General features: G+C 45.6%; 1 protein-coding gene across 3 annotated transcripts in view; it reads right to left on the bottom strand.

Annotated features, from left to right (window-relative positions):
• LOC123163816 (rRNA (cytosine-C(5))-methyltransferase NOP2C) overlaps window positions 1–22949 on the bottom strand; it is a 45416-nt gene that overhangs the window by 11350 nt on the left and 11117 nt on the right. For all 3 annotated transcript variants that reach the window (XR_006482002.1, XM_044581198.1, XM_044581199.1), the window contains exons 7-8: window positions 5814–6051; window positions 5284–5477 (exon numbers count right to left, since the gene is read on the bottom strand). Coding sequence is in view for 2 of the 3 variants with exons in the window: in XM_044581198.1 (XP_044437133.1) it covers window positions 5284–5477; window positions 5814–6051 (432 nt within the window). In the remaining variant the exon portion in view is untranslated. The remainder of the gene's footprint in view (window positions 1–5283; window positions 5478–5813; window positions 6052–22949) is intronic.

Genomic DNA, 22949 nt, shown 5'->3' with positions numbered 1-22949 from the left:
ACTCGTTTTTGGAAAAACTCCTGCTGAACGAGGCATTCCTGCTGTGACAGGACCCAGGTGAGGCGCACTGGGGAAGGTGCCCAAAACATGGAGAAACGGCCAGGAGGGATATAGGCACTCAGGAGCAAGGTACACATACGAGATCTGCAGTGACCAGTTATAGCTCTCCCAAGGTGATACAAGTTGCCATGTCCTAATCGGAAAGCGGCTCGCTGATTCGGCATTCTCCACAGGCTGGCTGCTATGTGAAGGATAGCTTGAAACCATGGCAATATAAGGTCGGATTTAAGTATGGAGTTTGCCTTTGGATGACCCTATTTGAGTGAAGATTTTGGAAATCTCTTGCAATGCAGTCGAGTTCTTCAGCGACAGAGACAAAGTTCTTCTGGTCGTTGACGAAATTGGTCTGACTGAAGAGTTAGGATTTCGCCGTGCGATCTGCCTACCATGTGAGGAAAATGAGAGTTCCGATGAAATTGTCGCACCGACCGTTGTTGTGCAAGTGCCAGCTGTTGAGTGGATCCTTATCTTAACAACGGTCGTGTCCGAAGGGGACTTATGTCTTACCATGTATGGTTACCCCTGGCTATAAATAGCTGCCCCCCACAATCAGTAGTTGGTTGGCTGCTCCAAGAGAAAGATTGACAAGTGTCATTTGAGAGCAACCTTTCCTCTGACGAACTTGAGAAAACCCAAGTGAGGAAAAACCCAAACACCTAAAGCCAAAGTGATTGAGCATCACTGAAAAGATTGTCCTATGTGGTTCGACGCCTATTACCTTTAAAGACTGTCATTCTTTCAGGCGGTTAGGCGTCATGTTCTAAGCATCCAAGAAGAATTTGTGGAGTGCCATAGAACGAGTCTGTGAAGGTTTTGAAAGTCTACCTTGAAGATTTACCACGAGTGATTGGGCGGGGTCTAAGTGACCTTAGCTCAAGGGGAATAAGGTGAAGACTTGGTGTCTTTTGAGTTCGATCTCAGCCTCCCTAACTAGGCATACAGTTGATACAGCAACTGGAACTGGTCAAACAAAACACCGTTTCTTCACCGAGCCAACCTGGTTTCAAATTCCTCAACCCTTTACTTTCGGTACTTGTGCACTTGAAGAATTTGTGTCCTGCATTCTGAAGACTTTGAACTGAAGACTTTCATTTTGATGCTTTTCATTCCTTCGGTTCATCATGTTTACTTTTGATTGTATGTATGATTGCATGTTCTTCATCTGCATCTATCATGTGCGCATGTTTTGCTTCACTGTGATGATTTAGTTTCCCCTCTGTTTCTATTTCATCACTCTGTTCTTCGTCAAACTCTACCGACTTTGACGAAAAAATCTACCATTCACCCCTTCCCCCCGATTACCTGCGCTTTTAATTGGTATCAGAGCAAGGTACTCCCTTGTTTTGTGTGATTTTGGTTTAACCACCTGGAGTTTTATTTATGTCGGCCATAGGTATGATCGAAGTCTGCGCTACGTGCCCTATCTTCGAAGGCACAGACTACCCGTACTGGAAGAACAAGATGCACATGCATCTTGAGGCTATCAGCAACGATCTCTGATTTGTCGTCGAGAATGGTGTGCCCTCTGTTGGACCCATTATTAATGCTAATGACGTGAAGAGATTCAAACAACTTGACTCTCAAGCGAAGAATCATATGTGGGCATCTTAACAAAGGACAGTATTGCAAAATGAGTGCTTTGGAAACCTCAAAGCTTATCTGGGATAGGATCTCCAAAGCCAACGAGGGGGTTTCAACTCAACGTGACTCCCGAGTTGATGTTCTTTGCAATCTCTTCAACCGCTTCAAGAGACTCGACAATGAAAACGTCCAGCAAACATTGATCGCCTCACTGATATCTTCAATGAGCTTCAAGCTCTTGGGGCCTCTGACATCACCGACCATGAGGTGGTGAAGAAATTGTTGAGATCACTTGACAGTTCATTTGACATCTTGGGACTGATGATTCAAGAGCGTCTTAACTACAAGCAACTTGACCTGGCTGATATTCTTGAGAGGCTCAATACTCTTGAACTTTAGCAAGCTAAGAAGGGGAGCCTTGGCGCAGTGGTGAAGTTGCTGCCTTGTAGAAATGTAGGGAAAGGTTGCGTACAATAGACCCAAAGTGGTCGGACCCTTCCCCGGACCCTGCGCAAGCAGGAGCTACATGCACCAGGCTGCCCTTTTGAGAGGAGAAACGTGTATAAGGCAAAAGCAAAAGCCAAAGGAATTTCTTCATCTGAAGAAGAATATGACTGCAGTTCCGATGACCTCGGAGAAATTGGCAGAGAACTTGTAATGCTAGTGAAGAAATTCCAGAAGTTTTCAAAGAAAACCCGCTTTGGAAAGCCTTCAAAGTATGACTCGAAGAAAACTGGAGAATCTTATGTTCGAGACTAAAAGAAGAGAACTTGCCACAAATGCAAGAAGCCCGACCACTGACTGCCCTCTCTGGGAAAAGGAATCAAAGAAGAAAAAGAGCAAGGATGACAGTTCTCTGGGAAAAGGAATCAAAGAAGTAGAAGAGCAAGGATGACAGTTCTGATGAGAAGAAGAAATCCTCAAAGTCTTCTTCAAAATCTTCATCATACAAGAAGAACATTTCTAGCAGAGCACGTGCATTCATCAGCAAGGAAATGGATTCTGAGGAAGAATCCGATCAAGAGGAAGATGAGGAATCTGAGGAGTCGGACTCGGGTGTGGCGAGCCTACCTCTCGCTGCCGATTTCGTCACCAAATCCATCTTCAACCATGAAGGAAATGGCTACGTCACCGACGCTGAGGCCTGTGACGACGACTCTACTCCCACCTATTGCTTCATGGCAAAAGATGCCAAAGGTATCCTCACGTGCTGCCTACTTTGATACTTTCAGTGAAGATGACTCTGAATATGAATCTAAACCTAGCTACAAGAAACTTGCTAAAATTGCAACTGAGCAACAAACTGCTATGGAAAATATTCAAAAACTTCTAGACAAAAGCGATGATTTGTTGGATGAGGAAATGGATCGAAGTCAATCTTTGACCGGTGATCTTCAAAGTCTTCAATCAAAGTATGACGAACTTCAAAGTCGTCATGTGGCCCTCTCAGCCAATCATAAGTAGCTTTCCTATGAATTTCTTCAAAGGAAGCAAGATCTCGAAAAACTAAGAGCATCTCATGATGTTCTTCGAACGTAAAACGATGTCTTGCTCGCTCAATAGATCAGTACCGCTCGCAAAGAATTTGTGTCACCTTACTTGAAATGCCTTGACCATGAAAATGCAAATTCTTCTGTTGAATGTTCAAATGCAAGTGCAATTTCTTCAACTGTCTCGGAGGCTACTAACCCCTCATCTAAGGAACCACAAATATCACTGACGAAAATGCAGGGTTGAAGGAATTGTATATGACAGGCATGTACAAAAGCCTCAAAGGGCATTGCGATGTGCTTAAGAAGCAGATCTTGAACAGGAACCGTAGGAAATAGGGTATTGCATTTGAAAGAAAAATCAATGCAGATGGATCCTATTGAAAACCTGAGCAGTAACCCCAAAACCACCTGGGTGCCTGCAAAAGGGCCTCTTGTCAATCCATCCACTTTGTCTAGCTACAACTGTGTTACTTCTTATGTCTCTGATGAGTCATTTGACTCCAACTATAAACTGTTCAAAAATCAGAATGGTGAAGTATTTACCAAATTTGTTGGAACTAACTGTAGGAATGGTCCCCCGATGAAGAAAATCTGGGTGCCCAAAAGCCTTCTAGAAAGTCTTCAAGTGAATGTCGTCATGACACCATTGATGAAGAAGAAAAACCCCGGGGAAATTTTTTCATATGGCCCAAAGTCTTCAAATGGTCGCAGACCCACTTATGGTCGTGCTAATGCCTTTGTTTCGCAGGGAAACAATCATCGGTCTAATGAATGTGTGCATTATTCTTCAAACCACTATGTTCACAAACGTTTGAAAAATTCTCGGCATATTTATTTGAGTATACTAACCCCTCTGTGAAGAGAAGTGCATTTGCTTCAATGCCTAAATTCTCAATTGGCGCACTTAGATACATTGCTTCTCAGCCACCCTAACAAATGTGGGTGGTTAAGAAGAACTAATTTCTTCTGCAGGGTCGGGTCTCCAGAAGGGATGCGCTAATCATGAAGAAAATCTCTGGAGACCTGAAAAATCTTGTTGAATGCAAGATAAAAATGAAAATGGATTATCCATTACTCTCGTCCATGATATCACTGCACAACCACATAGAACCAGCAGCCACAGCAGCAACACAAGCCTCTAGTAGCAGCAGTTTCTAGCAGCACGAGCGTCTCCTTCCGACCAAGCCGTGATGTCGCTGTGTCTCCCACGCAGCCACGCCACACATCTCACGTGCCACCTCCACGTCTCCCGCGCTCGCACGCAGCCACTAGCAGACCTCCCCGCTAGCCGGCGCACAACCGCGAGATGAGTGCCCGCTACCGAGATGAGCCCCTTCGCCGCCTTCCCGTCAGGCCCCGTCGTCGGCGTCTGATACTATGTTGAATGAGAGGTGTACCAGCAGCTCGTCTCTATGTGCCGTAGGATGTGGCAGCACTCATCTCCAAACATTGATCAGCCCTCCTCTTCTAATTCACTTACACGAGTTCGGCCCTATGGGCCTAAGTTGTGATGGTCCAGGCCCATACCAGATCAACATCTACCAAATCATTTTCGTACACGAATTCGGCCCTATGGGCCTAAGTTGTGATGGGCCAGGCCCATACCAGATCAAAATCTACCAAATCATTTTCGTAGGGTGCCCGGAGGGGTCTGGTACCTCCTAGCATGAGAAGTCAGGGACTTTAGAGTGCCTAGTTCTTTATGCCATAACGGGTTGTTTTGAAAGTACGGCACCTCCAAGCTTTGTTAATCCGAAACCTCTGGGTTCAAGTCTTGGCTTTCACATTTTAAATAAACATTTGCTTGCACTCTTTCTTCCACATGTAGGCCTTATCGAGTCACACGTGAGAGGAGGTGTTCAAGTATATGTCAAGGCCCAACCTTCTCCAACTTTTGGTTCTACTAGTTGGTGCATGAAACTTAATAATGGATTGAAGCTTGATTAGATGTCACTATGTTAAACATGAAATATCTGAGTTTATTTTATAATATAAAATATAATACGGATAGTAATTATAAATTATGATTACTGTTTTGTTGATCTTGTATTCACATAGGCAAACAATTGTAACATATAGTGATGCAAAGAATGTAAAGTGCAATTTAACGATCAACAACATACACAATTTAGGTATAGTAGTCCCTTACCTCACCAGCAAAGAGACGAGGTCTCAAGCCAAGTGCAGAACATGGAGCATCAAGGAGGACACGATCAAAGCTGCTTGGAAAGAATCCTTTTGAGTCTTCAACTCTACCTCCAGAGCAGTTACTTCTTCCTGTCCCGTTCCTCAATCGCCTTAAATTCTTCCTGAGGTCTGCCTTGCTAACATACCTTTTGGCATCTGGTGTTCCATCATTTAAAAGAAAAAATGAAATTCCCGAATACTGGAAAAGATCAACATATACAGTGTCCAACATGTACAACAAATATGATTGCTGCTGCTTCAGGAAATAGTGTGACAATTTAGGTTAGTGTCTAAATAATTCAAACAAATTCAGACACAGTTCTCACTCCAAACTAGAAATACCCAAAGAACATTAAAACATCCATGTTATCCAGAGATCTGAAAAATCCATATGATACCATCATGTGAACAAAAAGGATCCAGAATGCACAGAATAGAGCTGATGTGGTGAAGAAAAATGAAGACATGGGTATAAATTGGCATGCTGCTTACCAGTCTGCTCAACTATTGCAGTTGAGCTGTCTTCAGCTGCATTCGTAACACCGGCACCGATTATACTACGGATAGGGCCAGAGTTCTCTGCTAGGGTCACAATTGCTTCAGAGCAATTATCAGCCACGCCAAGATTTCTTTCCTCATAAGCCTTCCGTACAGATTTGAGAGCATCAAGTTTATAAGCTCTTATACAACTTAGGCCCATCTCATCAGCCAACTTCAAAATACCCATCACCTGGAATATAATTTTATGTTATTACAACGACAATATGATTCTCGGGATAAAGATATACACCATCAGGGAACACATGATAAATGTTAGATACATAAGATATACACCATCAGGGAACACATGATAAATGTTAGATACATAAATAAAGGCATACTTTCATGTGCATGTGCATCATGACAGATTTTTTGTTGCTCAGCTGTGACATCTCGTAAAGCTTTCTAACACATCAATGTGAACATGACCTTAGGAGATAAACTAGGAATCTGAAAAAAGAAATACAAGAAACCTAGTACCATACATATATGATTTACTCCCTCCGTTTCTACACCTAGATATAGGGTATATTTTTTTGAGGAAAAATCCAGATTATATGGTGTGTTGCATTTGTTGACAATTTTACCCTTCCATTGATCTAATCCCACGTGTTACATCCCTAGAAAAAAGAAGATGCTTTATTAGGACAGCGCCAACCCGTGTGTTCTCTGCATGCAGCGTGTAGGTTAGTAAGGAAAAAAATGCAGCGTGTAGGTTAGTTAGGAAAAAAAATAGACGTGGACACGTGGTGCAAATCATGCAGCTGGCCCTTAGTTTTAGGAACCAATAATCTTGTTCCTTCCTTTTTCTTGTTCGTTCGCGTGAACAGATCAAGCAGCCGAATGTCTTTATTCCTTTCTTTCCATGGACAATCAGCGCATCAAGGAGGCGACCTCCCATCCCATAGACCCGGCGACCTCCCTTCTCAAGGACGAGGAGATCAAGCTAGCGGACTCTGTTCCATTGGACAAACAGCAGATCAAGCCGGCAACCGTGCTATGCGTCATGTGTCTTCAAGTGCCCGGGAAGACGAACGACCTAATGAATTGGTTCTCGGACTTGGCATCTTACAAATGTACCGTCTGCAGCGAGATACGAGTTTTCTCTGGGCCGCCCTCAAAAGAATCTTCAACAAGCAGCTCAGAGTATAAAGGTAGCGACGACGAAAATAATGGCAGAGACTCGGACGCCGGATTGAAGATTAAAGAGTTTGAGAAAAGCAAATACAAAAACATGTAGGACTTGATCGGTACTCTACTTTCGATGTGTTCCCGATGTAGGAGTTGAAGATTACAACATGCCGGTTTGAGCATGAATAAAATTATTGCCATATGTGTTCCCGATTGTAGGAGTTGAAGATTATGACATGCTCGTTTGACTAAGAATAAATTTATTGTCATGAGTATACTCTACTTTGTATGTGTTCCTGATTTATGCATACAGTTCCACATGACTTTGAGCGTGCAAACGTTAATCACCATACATGTATTATTGCCACTGGGTGTAGAAAAAAGTTGAAGCCAAGAAGAAATACATTAAGAGTTGAATGGGTAACCATTATGAGTAACACTAATCCGATTATATTAGTGAAGACCCTTGAATAAACCCATTTAGAGTTCAACGGGAAACACTAAGAGTTGAACAGGAAGCCGCTCGACAACGTTATCATGGTAGGCACTACACATCCGATAAAGATCCAATGGCCGTTAACAATGCTTGCAACGCATTGTAATACCACCGTGAGATCGCCAAGCCTCTAGCGAGAACCGGGAGAGAGGCTCAGGAGAACCAGGAGAAACTCTTGGCGAGAACTGTGAGAGGCTCGGCGATCTCCCGGTGGCATTACTATGCGCTGCAAGCATTGTTAACGATGTCATTAAATCTTCACTGGATGTGTAGTGCTTACCATGATAATGTTGTCGAGCGTTTTCCCGTTCAACTTGTAGTGTTTCGCGTTGAACTCCAAATGGTTTTAGTCAAGGGTCTTCGATACTGTAATCGGGTTAGTGTTACTCATAATAGTGTTCCATTCAACTCTTGATGTTCTTCTTCTTGGCTTCAACTCTTTTTTACACTCAATGGCAATAATATATGTATGGTGATTAACATGTGGACGCTCAAAGTCATGTGGAGATATATGGATACATCGGCAACACATCAAAAATAGAGTAAACATACAAAAATAAATTTATTCATACTCAAACAGGCATGTCATAATCTTCAACTCCTACATCACGAACACATCAAAAGCAGAGATACAACAATAAACGAAAGTAGAGATACAACAATAAATATATTCATGCTCAAACCGACATGTTATAATCTTCAACACCTACATTGGGAACACATCGAAAGTGTTAGAAAGAGACTGCAGAGGAGCAAGAGGGGAGCTGGAGTGAAGACAGGAAAGTGGTTTACTTATGCTGTTTAACATATTGCTGCCCTAAGGCACATATATAATACAGGGGAAGTCGGTTCCTATGCAAACCGACCATGCAGCTCTAGCAGCTGCTGGTACATGCAAAAACCAAATTGACTATTGTTGTCTACATGCATGCACTACCTTAATAAGGAAGCTCCAGCCAGCCTACGACTAGTCTACTACTCCCTAGCTAAGTAAATACTCCCTTCGTCTGGAAATACTTGTCGAAGAAATGGGTGTATCTAGATGTATTTTAGTTTTAGATATCCATTTTTATCCATTTCTGCGACAAGTAATCCGGACGGAGGGAGTATAACACAAGGATTACTGTTAACAGAAAGTAGAGTACCGATCAAGTCCTACATGTCCCCATATTTGCTGTTCACAAACTCTCTAATCTTCAATCCGGTGTCCAAGTCGCTGCCATTATTTTCATCGTCGTTACCTTTAAACTCCGAGCTGCTCGTTGAAGATTCTTTTGAGAGCGGCTCAAACAAAACTCGTATCTTGCCACAGACAGTACACAGAAAGTAGAGAACCAATTTATTAAGTCGTTCGTCGTCCCAGGCACTTAAGATACATGACGCATGGCACGATCATCGGCTTGATTTGTTGTTTGTCCAATGGAACAGAGTCCGTCGGCTTGATCTCCTCATCCTTGAGAAGGGACGTCGCCGGCTCCATGGGATGGGAGGTTGCCTCCTTGGTGTGCTGATTGTCCATGAGAAGGAAGGAAGAAAGACAATTGCCTGCTCGATCTGTTCACATGAACGAACAAGAAAAAGGAACAAGATTATTCGTTCCTAAAACTAAGGGCCGGTTGCACAATCTACACCCGGTCTAATTTTTTTCACTAACAAACCTACACGCAGCATGCAGAAAATGCACGGATTGTGGTTGTGCCTAATAAATCATCTCCTTTTTTCTAGGGACGTGATGTGTGGGATGTGATCAGTGAAAGGGTAAAATTGTCAACAAATACATTACACCATACAATCTGGATTTTTCCTTTAAAAACTATACACCCTATATCTAGGAACAGAGGGAGTACTACGTTGCGGCGCCGCATTGTAGTCTTCCCGCACCGCAACCAAAGAGATTAATACATGCAAGCATGATGACAACAAACATTGCTCAAGTTTCATATTTTTGAAATGTTCTCTCTCAAACCTTTTTCACTGATGGCTTCACTATGACGAGATCTTCAAAATGAGATCACATGTTGATATATTTTGGCGACTGTTTTCCATTGGCACCAGATTATTGTCGTTTACTTTCCAGCTTATACCAGATTATAGCCACTCAGTTACTGTAACTTCTAACTTGGTTAGCAGGTTGTTGAGACTCATTCTCCACGAATGCAATACTTGCGTGATACTTCTTTGTGATATGATACCATTTTTACATGTTGGTAAAAACTTGAATACTTACCTCTAGCTCTACATGACATAGGAATGTCTAAATACAAGCAAGTTATTAATTGGTAACCATACACTATTATGGTGGCAACTGCTCGTTCCTAACATGGCAACCATGGTACTATAATCTGGCAACTGGTGGTGACAAAAAATATTATAAAAAATTAACAGCATGTGATCTTGTTTTTATAACATACCACTTCTCAAACTGTAGAGAAGTAGTTGTTACTAGAGGGACTAGGGGGGAATTGCTTGAATAAAATAAATTATTAAATAATTTATTCCCTTTTTAAACTATTTTTCTACAGGTCATGTCGAATGGATGTCTACTAGTACTTGAGTTTATAACCATCCTCTAGCCAAAACCCAGCCCACTCTCATTTTCTGTTTCGATCCGGCAATCTAAGGGTGTATTTGGTTCGGGTCACGGGGTGGAATGGAACGGGTCCATTCCGCATTTGGGCCCCGTTCTCGCGTTTGGTTGATTTAGGAATCGATACCCACTCGTTCTCCCGAACAGAATATTCATATGTGGAACGCACTTATACCTCCAATATAGAGGAACCACGCGGAACGGCCTCTTGCTCTCATCTCCCTCCCGACGCACTCGCCCCGCGAACCCTCTCCCTCACGGTCGTCGCTCCTCCTCTCTCGTCTCTCCCAAGGCCGACGGTTCTCCTTTCTCGTCTCTTCCTCAGTTTGACGGCTCTCCCCTTCCGTCTCTCCCTCGGGCAGGCAGCTTTGGGCCGGCAACCCCCTCATCCCTGCCGCCTCATCCCTGTTAGCAGCGCCACACCACAGATCTGGCTGAAGGAGACGAGTGGCAGACACAGCGGAGCGGCGAGCACGTCAGACGGTTGGTGCCGCCCTCATCTATATATGCCTCATCGTCGTTTCCTATAGCGGGCGCGCCGGACCTTGCTTGTTGGAGGCGACCTGACCGGATCTGCGATAGAGCGACAGCGACCTTTCTTGCTAGACGATGCGGTCTTCCGTTTAGGACTCGCGGGAGCCACTTCCCATGCTTCCTCCAATCTGATGCTTACTCAATGGCAACGAGCCAACTAGCATTAACCCTAAATTTATTGCTTAGAGTCAGCTAGTTATTCTTTTTGTTTTTAGGTATGTTATCATGCAAGAGAGATAGTTGTATATTTATCATAATAAGCAGTGCATGTTTCATCTTCAAATCACCGTAAATGTTCGAGAGAATGCAGATTGAAATAAAATTGAGATATGGGGCACTTTGTTATGCTTGTGAGTCAATTTATAAATTATTTATCCTACAAATACAACTGAAATGCCATATAATTTGTTTGTAAACATATAAAGCTATATTGTCACCATCCCATTCCATCTCGCCAACCAAACACCGAAATGTCACCATTCCATTCCAACTATCTTCCTCAACGAAACACAGGAACAGAACCAACCCATTCCAGAGGAATGGAACCATGACATTCCATTCAATTTTGTTCCCCAACCAAACACACCCTAAACTTACTCTGAACTACGACTCGAACAAAAGACCGACCCCTATCCTAGCAACACCTCCTTATCCCTGCAACGAGACATCTTCCTCGGTTATGAAAGCTTCCTTGAAATAGCAACTTGTATTCCCAAGTGGCCATAGGCCAGTATATATACACGTGCATGTGTCATACAATATGCAAAAAAAACTATACAACAGGGAAAAGCAACTTGTATTCCCAGGTGGTCATAGGCTAGTATATATACACGCACATGCAGCAGCAGGGAGTAGGCTAGAGTTGAAACACATAAGATCTCGAAACCAAGTCATGGTTATGGCACGTGGCTAGCTAACTTCCACGCACCCCTGCCCATGGCTAGTTTGGTGATATTCCAGTCCTTCATATCTCTACTTACGGACCCCTACCATGTCAAATTTAGTCTACCCCGACCTCTCTTGACATTATCAGGTTTGGTCGTCCGCTATGCATTGGCGCGCTTCTGAAGGCCTGCGTTGTATGTGCCCAAACCATCTCAGATGATGTTGGACAAGCTTCTCTTCAATTGGTGCTACCCCAACTCTATCACGAGTATCATTCTAGACCCCCCGATCCTTTCTTGTGTGGCCACATATCCATCTCAACATGCGCATCACTGCTACACACCTAACTGTTGGACATGTCGCCTTTTAGTTGGCCAACATTCAGCGCCATACAACATCGCACGTCGAATCGTTATACGATAGCACCTGTCTTTTAGCTTTTGGGGCACTCTCTTGTCACAAAGGATGCCAGAAGCTTGGCACCACTTCATCCATCCAGCTTTGATTTGATGGCTCATTTAGCTCAAATATTGAAAGGTGTCCTTCTGAGGTACCACCTGCACATCAAGGCTAACCTCCTCCTCATGCCTAGTAGTACTGAAGCCGCAACTCATGTACTCACTTTTAGTTCTACTATAAGCCTAAAACCTTTCGATTTTGAAGTTTGTCCCCACAGCTCTAACTTTCTATTGACCCCCGTCAATCTATAGTCGACTAGCACCACATCATCCACAAAGAGCATATCCCATGGGATCTCCTTGTATATCCCTTGTGACCTCATCCATCACCAAAGCCAAAAGATAAGGGCTCACAACTGACCCTTGGTGCGGTCCTATTTTAATTGGAAAGTTATCACAGCCGCCATCACTTGTTCGCACTTGTCACAACATCATCGTACATGTGAGGGTAATGTACTTTGCTAGGACTGTGTGTTTCTCCAAGGCCCACCACATGAAATTTTGTGGTATCTTATTGTAGGCCTTCTCCAAGTCAATGAATACCATATGCAGGTCATTTTGCTCCCTGCATCTCTCCATAAGTTGTCGTACCAAGAAAATGGTTTCCATGGTCGACCTCCCAGGCATGAAACCAAACTGATATTGGGTCATGCTTGTCATTCTTCTTAAGTGGTGCTCAATGACTCTCCCGTAGCTTCATTTCATGGTTCATCAGCTTAATCCCACAGTAATTAGTACAACTTTGAACATCCCCTTGTTCTTAAAGATTGGTATTAATATGCTACACCGCCATTCTTTGAGCATCTTGTTTGCCCGGAAAATGAGGTTGAAAAGCTTAGTTAGCCATACTATCGCTATGTCTCTGAGGCCACTCCCGACCTCAATGGGGATACAATCAGGGCCCATCGCCTTGCCTCATTACATCCTTTTTAAAGTCTCCCTGACCTCGAACTACACAAAACGCTTGTTGGTATCACCAAAGGAGTCGTCCAGTTCAATGGCAGAGCTCTCATTCTCTCCATTGAATAGCTTGTCGAAGTACTCTTGCCATCTATGCTTGATCTCCTCGTCCTTCACCAGAAGCCGACTTGCTCCGTCCTTGATGCACTTGACTTGGTTGACATCCCTCGTCTTCCTCTCTCAGATCTTGGCCATCTTATAGATGTCCCTTTCGCCTTCCTTCATGTTTAAATGCTGGTAGAGGCCCTCATACGCCCGACCCCTTGCTTCACTCACAGCTTGCTTTGCGGTCTTCCTTGCCATCTTGTACTTCGCTATGTTGTCTGCACTCCTATTCAATTGTAGGCGTCTGAAATAGTCTTTCTTCTAATTAATAGCCACATGGAAAATACAAAGGGTAAAGCTATGTATATATTACTCTAACAGTAACGACCACTTTTCTAGGGTTTGAAAAGTAGTTGTTACTACTTTTGAAGCCCCTCGTCGAGACGAACTCACAGGTGAAGACGGGTCGATAATTGGATTAACAATTTGTGTGATAAATCATTTTGAAAATTTGGATTTAGCAATTAAGCCGATGATGCAACCATGAGGTCGACGATTACGCATGAATGCATGCATGCATGTGATTGTTAGTTATATTAGTGATGTCTTTTGACCTTTTGCATTCTAGTCTCTTGGCATCCTCTTGTAGCCTTTTGGCATCCTCATGTATGTGTATATATGCTGGCTTTGGCCTCTCAATAACATAAGTTGCATATTTCCTAACATGGTATCAGAGCTTAGTTTTTTTTTTTTGCATGCGCAACTCGTGCTCTCAATCCAATTTTGCGTCGCCGTTGTTTTCTTCACCGGCCGCTGCTACACCTCCCTTCCCCCTTGGACACCGGTGCTCTCCTCTCCCGGCTAGCCGCTCCTTCGTTCCCCACTAGCTGTTGCTCTTGTCTCGTCAACGCGAGCAGACCCAAGTCACCGGTCTGTGGATTCTTCACGGCTGCCCTGCACGTCCAGATCGTGCGCCGCCCAGCTCGGAGATCGTCAGCTCTCGTCGAAGTTTGGCCGCCGGCACCGGTTTCCGCCCAGGCTGTTGTCCGCGGCGCCCAGTTCCCGCCCAAGATCGGCCGCCGGTTCCATCACAGGCTTCGTCCATATCGTGTGCCGCTGAGATCGCCGGCTCTCCTCCAAATTTGGCCGCCTGCCACCTGTTCCCGCCCAGGCTGTCGTCCACGGCGCCTGGTTCCCGCCCAAGATCGGCCGTCGGCCGCCAGTTTCCGTGCTCCACCGCTGCAAGCTTGCGTGCATTGACTGCATCGGGGTCGCGTGATCCACGTAGTGTGTGCGTGCCTGCTAAATCGCTAGATCAGCTGGCGTGCGTGCTATTCTCCAAGCCAATGCTAGATCGGCTTGCTTAGGTTGCTGGTGGGCCGCCGTGCTCCTCGATTGATTAGCCAGCTTGTTGGGCTGTCCCCTAATACTTCCACTGTTGCATTCATTAAAAAAGAGAAAAAAAAAAGAGAAAGTGAGAAAAAAAGAGAAAAAATGTCTTCCTCGTCGGGCTATGTCGCCACCCGGCGCTACGAGGTGGTATTCGATGGTGTTCCTTACATTGACTCAGTCTCGCACATACATCGTCGCTCGGTGCTTGGTGCTCGTTCGTCTATGACGTCGTCGCCTATGGCGTTTTCAGCGGGCTGTGCTAATTGCGATTCGTCGACTCTTCTCGCGTCTTCTGCCCGCGGTGGTGCCCGCTCTACACCGACTCCTCTCGCGGCTTCATACGCGGCGGTGACCGCTCTACGTCGACTCTCCCAGTGGCTTCCACATGCGGCTCTACGTCGACTCGCTACTCTCGATCAACTGTACACGCGGCTTCCACTGGTGGTGGCGACTACTCATCGCCGACAGGTGTTTCTACCTTGCCTTTTCCGTCGTGTCCCTGTCTGCGCATGAGATTGCGCACCTGCGATGCCTGCTTGCTGCTTGGGATTCTTCACCGACAGGTTCTGCAATTTCTGTGACTGGCTCTTCTGGCACTTAAAAACCACCTTCCACTCATTCAGGTACATCCCCATGGATTCTTGATACTGGAGCTTCTTTTCATATGACTTATTATTCCTCATCTTTGACATCCATTCAACCTGTCGAGTCTCTTGTTCGTATTCTTACGGCTGATGGCACTCCTCTCCCTGTAGCTAGTCGAGGCACTCTTAGCACTTCTTCATTTCATGTTCCCTCTGTCGCTCATGTTCCTCGACTTACCATGCAACTCATATCTAGGGGTCAGATTGTTGACTCTAGTTGTAGGGTCATTCTCGACTTTGATTCGTGTTCTATTCAGGATCACCGCACAGGTGCTCTACTTGGTGTTGGCCCTCGACGCCTTGATGGTCTCTTGGAACTTGACTGGCATCGTCTTCCCTCCGCTGCCGCCGCCGCCAGTCTCGCAACCCCTGTTGTTGCATCTACCAGCTCTTTTCAGCAGTGGCATCATCGTCTTGGCCATTTATGTGGCTCCCGTCTCTCGTCTTTGGTTCATCGTGGTGTTCTAGGGTCTGTCTCTGGTAACGCTTCGTTGGATTGTCTAGGTTGTAGGCTTGGTAAGCAGATTCAGCTACCCTATCCTCACAGTGAGTCAGTGTCCGAGCATCCTTTTGATCTCGTTCACTCTGATGTTTGGGGTCCGGCTCCCTTCGCTTCAAAAGGGGGTCATCGCTACCATATTATCTTTATAAACGATTTTTCGCGGTACACTTGGATCTATTTCATGTCAGGTCTTATCTATATACAAAAAGTTTGCTGCCATGCTTCATACCTAGTTTTCCACTCCTATTCGAGTTTTTCATGCAGATTCAGCTGGTGAGTATATCTCACCTGCGCTGCGAGGATTCCTGGCTGAGCAGGGTACCCTTACTCAGTTCTCTTGCCCTGGTGCTCATGCTCAAAATGGTGTGGCTAAGCGCAAGCATCGTCACCTTCTTGAGACGGCGCGTGCCATGATGATCGCCGCCTCTCTTCTGCCTCACTTCTGGGCTTAGGCTGTTACCACTTCCACCTATCTCATCAACATTCAGCCATATGCTACTCTACAGGGTGGTATTCCTCTCGAGCGTCTTTCTGGTCATTCTCCTGATTATTCGACGCTTCGTTTGTTTGGCTGCATTTGCTATGTTTTGCTTGCCCCTCGTGAACGCACCAAACTGACCGCTTAGTCTGTTGAGTATGTCTTTCTCGGATACAGTGATGAGCATAAGGGCTATCGGTGTTGGGATCCTATCGGTCGTCGGATGCGTATTTCTCGGGATGTGACCATTGATGAGCCTCGTACCTTCTACCCACCCCCATCCTCCTCGGCCTTTTCCACATAGGACATCTCTTTTCTTACATTTCCGGATACACCTCCCTTTGTGCCCAGTATTCCTACTCCTCGTCCCGCTGTTGCAAATCCGACCCCGTCCTCTCCTACGGTTTCTTCTCCTCCCTCATCGCATGACTCTCCACCTTCATCACCGATACCTTCCCCTTCTCCACCTTCATCACCGATACATTCCCTATCACCACCTCAAGTGGTTCCACCTCATCCCTCCTTTCCTTTCCATTATACTCGTCATCCACTTATTGCGGATGAGTCTAGTGATGTGCCCTCTACTTCTGGTGTGTCGTCCTCTCGGCCGACTTATGGTCTTCGTTCTCGGCCTTGTCCGCCCCCTGACAGATATTCTCCTTCTCGCTATGGTCTTTCGACCATTCTTGAGCCGACTTCTTATCGAGATGTTGTTGTTCATCCTGAATGGCAATTTACGATGGCTGAGGAGATTGTTGCCCTTGAGCACACCGGCACATGGGATCTAGTTTCTCTTCCTCCCGGTGTTTGTCCCATCACTTGTAAGTGGGTCTATAAGATAAGGACTCACTCTGATGGTTCTCTTGAGTGCTATAAAGCTCGTCTTGTGGCTCGTGGCTTTCAGCAGGAGCATGGCCGTGATTACGATGAGACTTTTGCTCCAGTGGCCCATATGACCACTGTCCGCACACTTCTCGCCGTGGCCTCTGTTCGCCATTGGTCTGTGTCTCAGCTTGATGTGAAGAATGCCTTTCTAAGTGGTGAGTTGCGTGAGGAGGTTTACATGCAGCCACCACCTGGGTATTCTGTTCCTGATGACATGGTTTGTCGTCTTCGTCGCTCTCTCTATGGCCTTAAGCAAGCCCCCCGTGCCTGGTTTGAGCGCTCCGCCTCTGTGGTGACAGCAGCTGGTTATTCACCCAGTGCTCATGATCCAGCGTTGTTTGTCCACCTTTCTGCTCGTGGTAGGACTCTTCTTCTATATGTTGATGACATGATCATCACTGGCGACGATTCTGAGTACATTGCCTTTGTCAAGGCCCGTCTCAGTGAGCAGTTCCTGATGTCTGATCTTGGTCCTCTTCGTTACTTTCTTCGGATTGAGGTTTCCTCCACCTTTGATGGCTTTTTTATTTCCCAAGAAAAGTATATCCAGGATCTTCTTGCCCGTGCGGCTCTTAGTGACGAGCGCAAGGTTTTTGAGTCGCCGACTAATCGCCAAGTCGTCGCAGCGTGGCTGGCTCGCGCAGGCGACTTGACTCAGGAAGCGAGTCGCGCGACTAGCTGGCTCGCCCGCGACTTGCCGCGATTAGTCGGCAGCTAGTAGCCGCCAGTCGCGTGGCTTGCTCCATATCAGCCCACCTGCCAGAGATATTTTTGGGGAGGACAGGGGGGATAAATAGAGGGCCACGGGGGAACTACAGAGGAAGAGAGGGAAATGGAGGGAAACCGCGCGGGTCTCCTGACCTAGGACTCCAGATCGACGGCCGCCGGCGACGTGCCCCTCCAGAGCCTCCTCCGCCGGTGACCTGCCTCCTCCGCCTCCGCCTCCATCTTCTCCTGCGCCTGCGCCAGCAAACCCTGCAGGTATGGCTCGTCCCCCCTCTGCCTCTCTTTGCTCTGCTTCTGCTGTTGTGTGCTCTGCTTCTGCTGCTGTGTGCTCTGCTGCTGCTGCTGCATACTCTGCTCTGCTGCTGCTGCTGCTGCGTGCTCTGCTGCTGCTGCTGTGGGGACTGGGGAAGGAGAAGGACCGAAGGAAAGATAGCGTGGGGTGGGCTCTGCTGTAGATCTATGTGCTCTGCTGCTCTATGTACTGATGTAGTGATGTGCTCTGCTGCTCCATGTACTGATGTAGTGATGTGCTCTGCTGCTCTAATTAGTAATTACTAATTACTACTTGTGTTGTGCTGTTTTTTTCTGCAGGCACCTTGGCTGCAGCTAGAGGATGACTGACCAAATTGCCAATAGTGCAGCCGGCGGCAATGGGCCTGAGCCTGAGCAGTATGATCCATCCAAGGATCCTAAGCGGAAGGCAAAGTCGGGAGACCCTGGGTGGAAGTATGGGTATTGGCATGACATGAACAGGAGGGATAAGATACGATGCACATTTTGCGGGACAGATGTGCATGCTGGAATAGCAAGGTTCAAGCGTCACCTAGCTGGGGCTAGTACTAAAGGGAAGAAGAATTCTATAAAATGCAAGAAGGTGCCAGAGGCTGTTTCAAAGGAGATGCTGGATTTCATGAAGGCCTACGCAAAGAAGCATAATATGCCAGGGGAGTCTGATAAAGAAGATACAGCAACTGGTGATGAAGAAGAGGATGCAACAGCAACTCAAACTAGTAGTAGGACAGCAAAAAGGAAGGCCGAGACTGTCCAAACTGAATTACCGACACAAAAGGCTTCAAGAACAATTGCCGGGATGATTAGGAAGACTCCGGAAGAAGTCATTGAGCTAAGGCACTCGAAGAATCCTTCTCAAGCCGCATTGAACGCAGGTTGCTTCAAAAGGACCACCGAGGATAAGGATAGAGTTGATGATCATTGGGCAGCATTTTTCTTTGCTAATGCCATTCCCTTCAATGTTACCCGATCAAGAGCCTTTGAGATTGCATTGGAGTCCACCGGGCAATATGGTCCAGGCTACATCCCCCCAACTATTCATGCTCTTAGGCTTCCACTTCTTGTGAAAGCAAAGAAGAAGACACATGCATTGAGAGAGCAACATAAGCTGGCATGGCAAGAGTATGGCTGCACACTAACGTTCGATGGGTGGACCGATGGGAGGACTAGGCACTTGGTCAACTTCCTTGTCAATAGTCCAGCCGGGACTTTCTTCATTGATAGCGTTGACATATCAGCCCTAGTAGCCAACAAAGAATTGTTGGCAGATTTGATGGAGAAAAGGATCAACGACATTGGAAGAGGCTACGTGGTTCAGATTTGCATGGATAATGGTGCTAACTACAAGGCAGCGGGTAGACTCTTAACGGAGAGGATCCCTACATTATGGTGGACCCCTTGTGCAGCTCATTGTTTGAACCTTATGTTGGAGTCCATTTGCAAAATCAAGCAATTCAGCGAGTGTATTACAAATGGAAAAAGGGTGTCTACATTCATCTACAGGCATGGCAAGGTTTTAGATGAAATGAGAGTGAAGACCGGCAATCGTGATCTTGTGAGGGCTGGAGCTACTCGCTTTGCCACAAATTTTCTCAACTTGCAAAGCTTGCACAAACATAGGCAAGCTCTCAAAGAATTGTTTGTGGGTGATGTTTGGCATAGCAATAAGTTGTCAACCTCACCGGTGGGACAAAAAGTTCAAGAAGATGTGCTGTCCATTAGGTTTTGGAACTCGGTAGAGACTTGCATGAAAGTTTCTCTACCTCTTCTAAGGGTGCTAAGGATTGTTGATGGCGATGAGAAGCCGGCGATGCCCGAGGTTATGGCAGCAATGGATTATGCAAAGGAGAGAATCAAGGCTGCGATAGATGACAAACCAACGTTGGTTAAGAAGGTGACAAAAATAGTAGAGGACAAGTGGGAATCTCAAATGGGGGTGAAGTTGTATGGAGCTGCACTATTCTTAAACCCAAATAGGATCTATGGTCTGAAAGCTAAGCCCGAGAAAGCACGATATTGTCAAAGGCTTAGGCATATGTTTAATGAGGTGCTATTGCACATGGAGCCCGATGATGATAAAGCAAGCATGATAAGTAGATTGGCTGATGACTATGAAAGAGGTGAAGGTGAATGCTTCAGCTCTAAGTTGGCAATCAATGACCGAACAAAAAAGAGTCCTCGTAAGTTACTTCAGCTCTAGCCTTCTACTTTTTCATAAATTTCAGCACCTATCTTTTTTGGCTTACGAATTCTAACATTGTCTTCATTTGTACTTATGTAGTTCTTTGGTGGGGTGCTTATGGTGGCCTTGCTTATGAGCTGCAACATTTAGCAAAGCACATAGTTAGCCTTTGTGCTTCAGCTTCCGGTTGTGAACGAAAATGGTCTTGCTTTCAAAATGTAAGTAGTAAGTACCAACTTGATGTTCATTGTACTTCTGTAGTTCTTTGGTGGGGTGCTTATGGTAGCCTTGCTAATTGTTTTCTTGTATGTTGTTTTCAGATCCATAGCAAAAAGAGAAATAGGTTGGAGTTCCAAAGACTTCATGATTTGTCATATGTTCAATACAACCGGAAGAATGCCGATAGGTTCCAAAAGATTTGTGAGGAAGGCTCCAAAGGGACTAGGTCTGACCCATTAGTCCTAGAAGACTTACAATGGGACAATGAATGGGTTGACCATAATGCCCAGCCGGTTTATGAAGGGGCTGATATCACTTGGGCTCAAGTTGACGAAGCTGTCGGTGCATCTGAAGGTCCATTGCGCAACCTTAGAAGCCGTGGGAGTGGGAGCCAGGCTGCTGTTACCCATGTCTATTCTCGATCTCGAGTGCAAAACCAAGTTGGAGAAGATGAGGACGAGGAGGAGGATGCAAATCAGGAGGTTGATCTTGAAGATTATTCAACAAGTGAAGATGATCAAGAGGGAAATCAAGGTGAAGGTGAAGGTGGAGGTGAAGAGAGAGGCTCCATTGGCTTTGATGATGATCTGGATTACTAGGACGACTGATGGAACTTGGGCTGGTGTGGCTTCATTTTGGACATATGGAGTTGGGGGCTCTTGGGGCTGGTGTGCCTTATTCTGGACATAGGATTTGGGGCTGGTGTGCCTTCTTTTGGACATAGGATTTGGGACTGGTGTGGACCGTGTGGCTTCTTTTTGGACATATGGAGTTGGGGGCTTGGGGGTTGGGCTGGTGTGCCTTATCCCTTATTTTGGACATAGGATTTGGGGTCGATTTGGGGCTGGTTGTTAAGAGTTAAGAACTTGGTAGTTCGTAGTTAAATGTAATGAACTAATGCTTAATTTCTGTTGTAATACTTGTTGCTGTGATCTGTGATGGTATTTATATGTAGAACTGCTGCTGTTTTCCTTATCTGAATCAGGTGATCAGGTGCAAAGAAAAAAGGATCATCAAGGAAAACAAATTGGGACAGATGGACACACAAGAAGTAAGTTCTCCTCTTTATTTGAACTCAAATGTGCAAGTTTCCTATTACATATATACTGCAAGGTGCAAACAACTTGATGCTCATGCTTGCTATTACATTTATACTGCAAGGTGCACCTGCAATCAACAAAGACGAGCTTGCACAAGGTCAGAAAGGGATTTCCATTGCCAACTATAAAAGATTACAAGGTAATATAACTCCTAATTCTACCCCTAAATCCTATTCTAAGCCATGGCGACTTGGGGAGAGTAATAAAGCCAAGTCGCAGACTCAAGCCAGCAAGCCACTAGCCACAGCCTCGGCGACTTGGCTTGCTCGGCGACTCAAAAATAGAGGATGAGCGCACCGTTGAGACTCCTATGGAGCTCAATGTTCACCTTCGCCCTTGTCTGATCCGACGCGTTATCGTCATCTTGTTGGGAGTCTTGTCTATCTTCTTGTCACGCGTCCGGATATCTCCTATCATGTCCATATTCTGAGTCAGTTTGGTTCTGCTCCCACTTCAGTTCACTATAGTCACCTTCTACGTGTTCTACGATATCTTCGTGGCACGATCTCTCGTCATCTCGGTTTCCCCCGTTCCAGCTCGTTACAACTCCAGGCCTATTTGAATGCTACGTGGGCTAGTGATCCTACGGATCGCCGTTCACTTTCTGCTTACTGTGTTTTTTCTGGTGGTTCTCTCATTGCCTGAAAGATGTGGAAACAGACTGCAGTTTCCCGTTCGAGTGCAGAGACTGAGTTGCGAGCTATGGCTCTTCTGACAGCAGAGGTGACTTGGTTGGTTACGATGGTTACTGGAGGATTTAGGTGTTTCTGTTACTACACCTACCACCCTCTTGTCAGACAGTACTGGTGCTATCAGTATTGCGTGGGATCCCGTGAAGCATGAGCTTACCAAGCATATTGGTGTTGATGCTTATTATGTGCGCGCTGCTGTGCAAGATCATGTTATTGCTCTTCAGTATGTGTCTTCTGAGTTACAACTAGCAGACTTCTTCACGAAGGCCCAGACTAGAGCGCAACATGGATTTCATCTCTCCAAACTCAGTGTTGTGGATCCACCATGAGTTCGAGGGGGGGTGTTATATTAGTGATGTCTTTTGACCTTTTGCATTCTAGTCTCTTGGCATCCTCTTGTAGCCTTTTGGCATCCTCATGTATGTGTAGCCTCTCCATAGGGCAAAATTCCCTTGACATGCCACGGCGTCATAAGATTATCTATCACAAGAATCTCTTTTATTTAATTGGTCCTCTACCCTCAATAAATGTGGTGAACTCCTTTTGGAGACACATATATCTGACATACCGCAACAAAGTCCAATTTTTCGCAGACACTCTAGTTCCAATATGCAGCAGCGCCAAGCTTTGAGGTGGAGCATGCTGGACTGAGCAAAGTGGTTTGTTTTATAGGAGATAAAACCCAAATCACTGAGTCTGGGTAAGAAATGGAATAAGGTCTAACAGGATGAGAGCACTAGCTTTAGCCTTTTGGAGAAGCAAACAGAAAGCACCCATGTTGCATACGAGTCGGATCATCAATTAGGAAAGAATGGAGTTAGAATTGAGTTATCCTAGAGTAAGAGTCAGACCATAAAGTCCTAGCCAGGATCACCCCAACC

This window comes from Triticum aestivum, chromosome 7D (genome assembly GCF_018294505.1).
Source record: "Triticum aestivum cultivar Chinese Spring chromosome 7D, IWGSC CS RefSeq v2.1, whole genome shotgun sequence".
Classification (NCBI taxonomy): Eukaryota; Viridiplantae; Streptophyta; class Magnoliopsida; order Poales; family Poaceae; genus Triticum; species Triticum aestivum.
The sequence above is the reverse complement of the archived record's forward strand: the minus strand, read 5'-3'. Positions and strand labels throughout refer to the sequence as shown.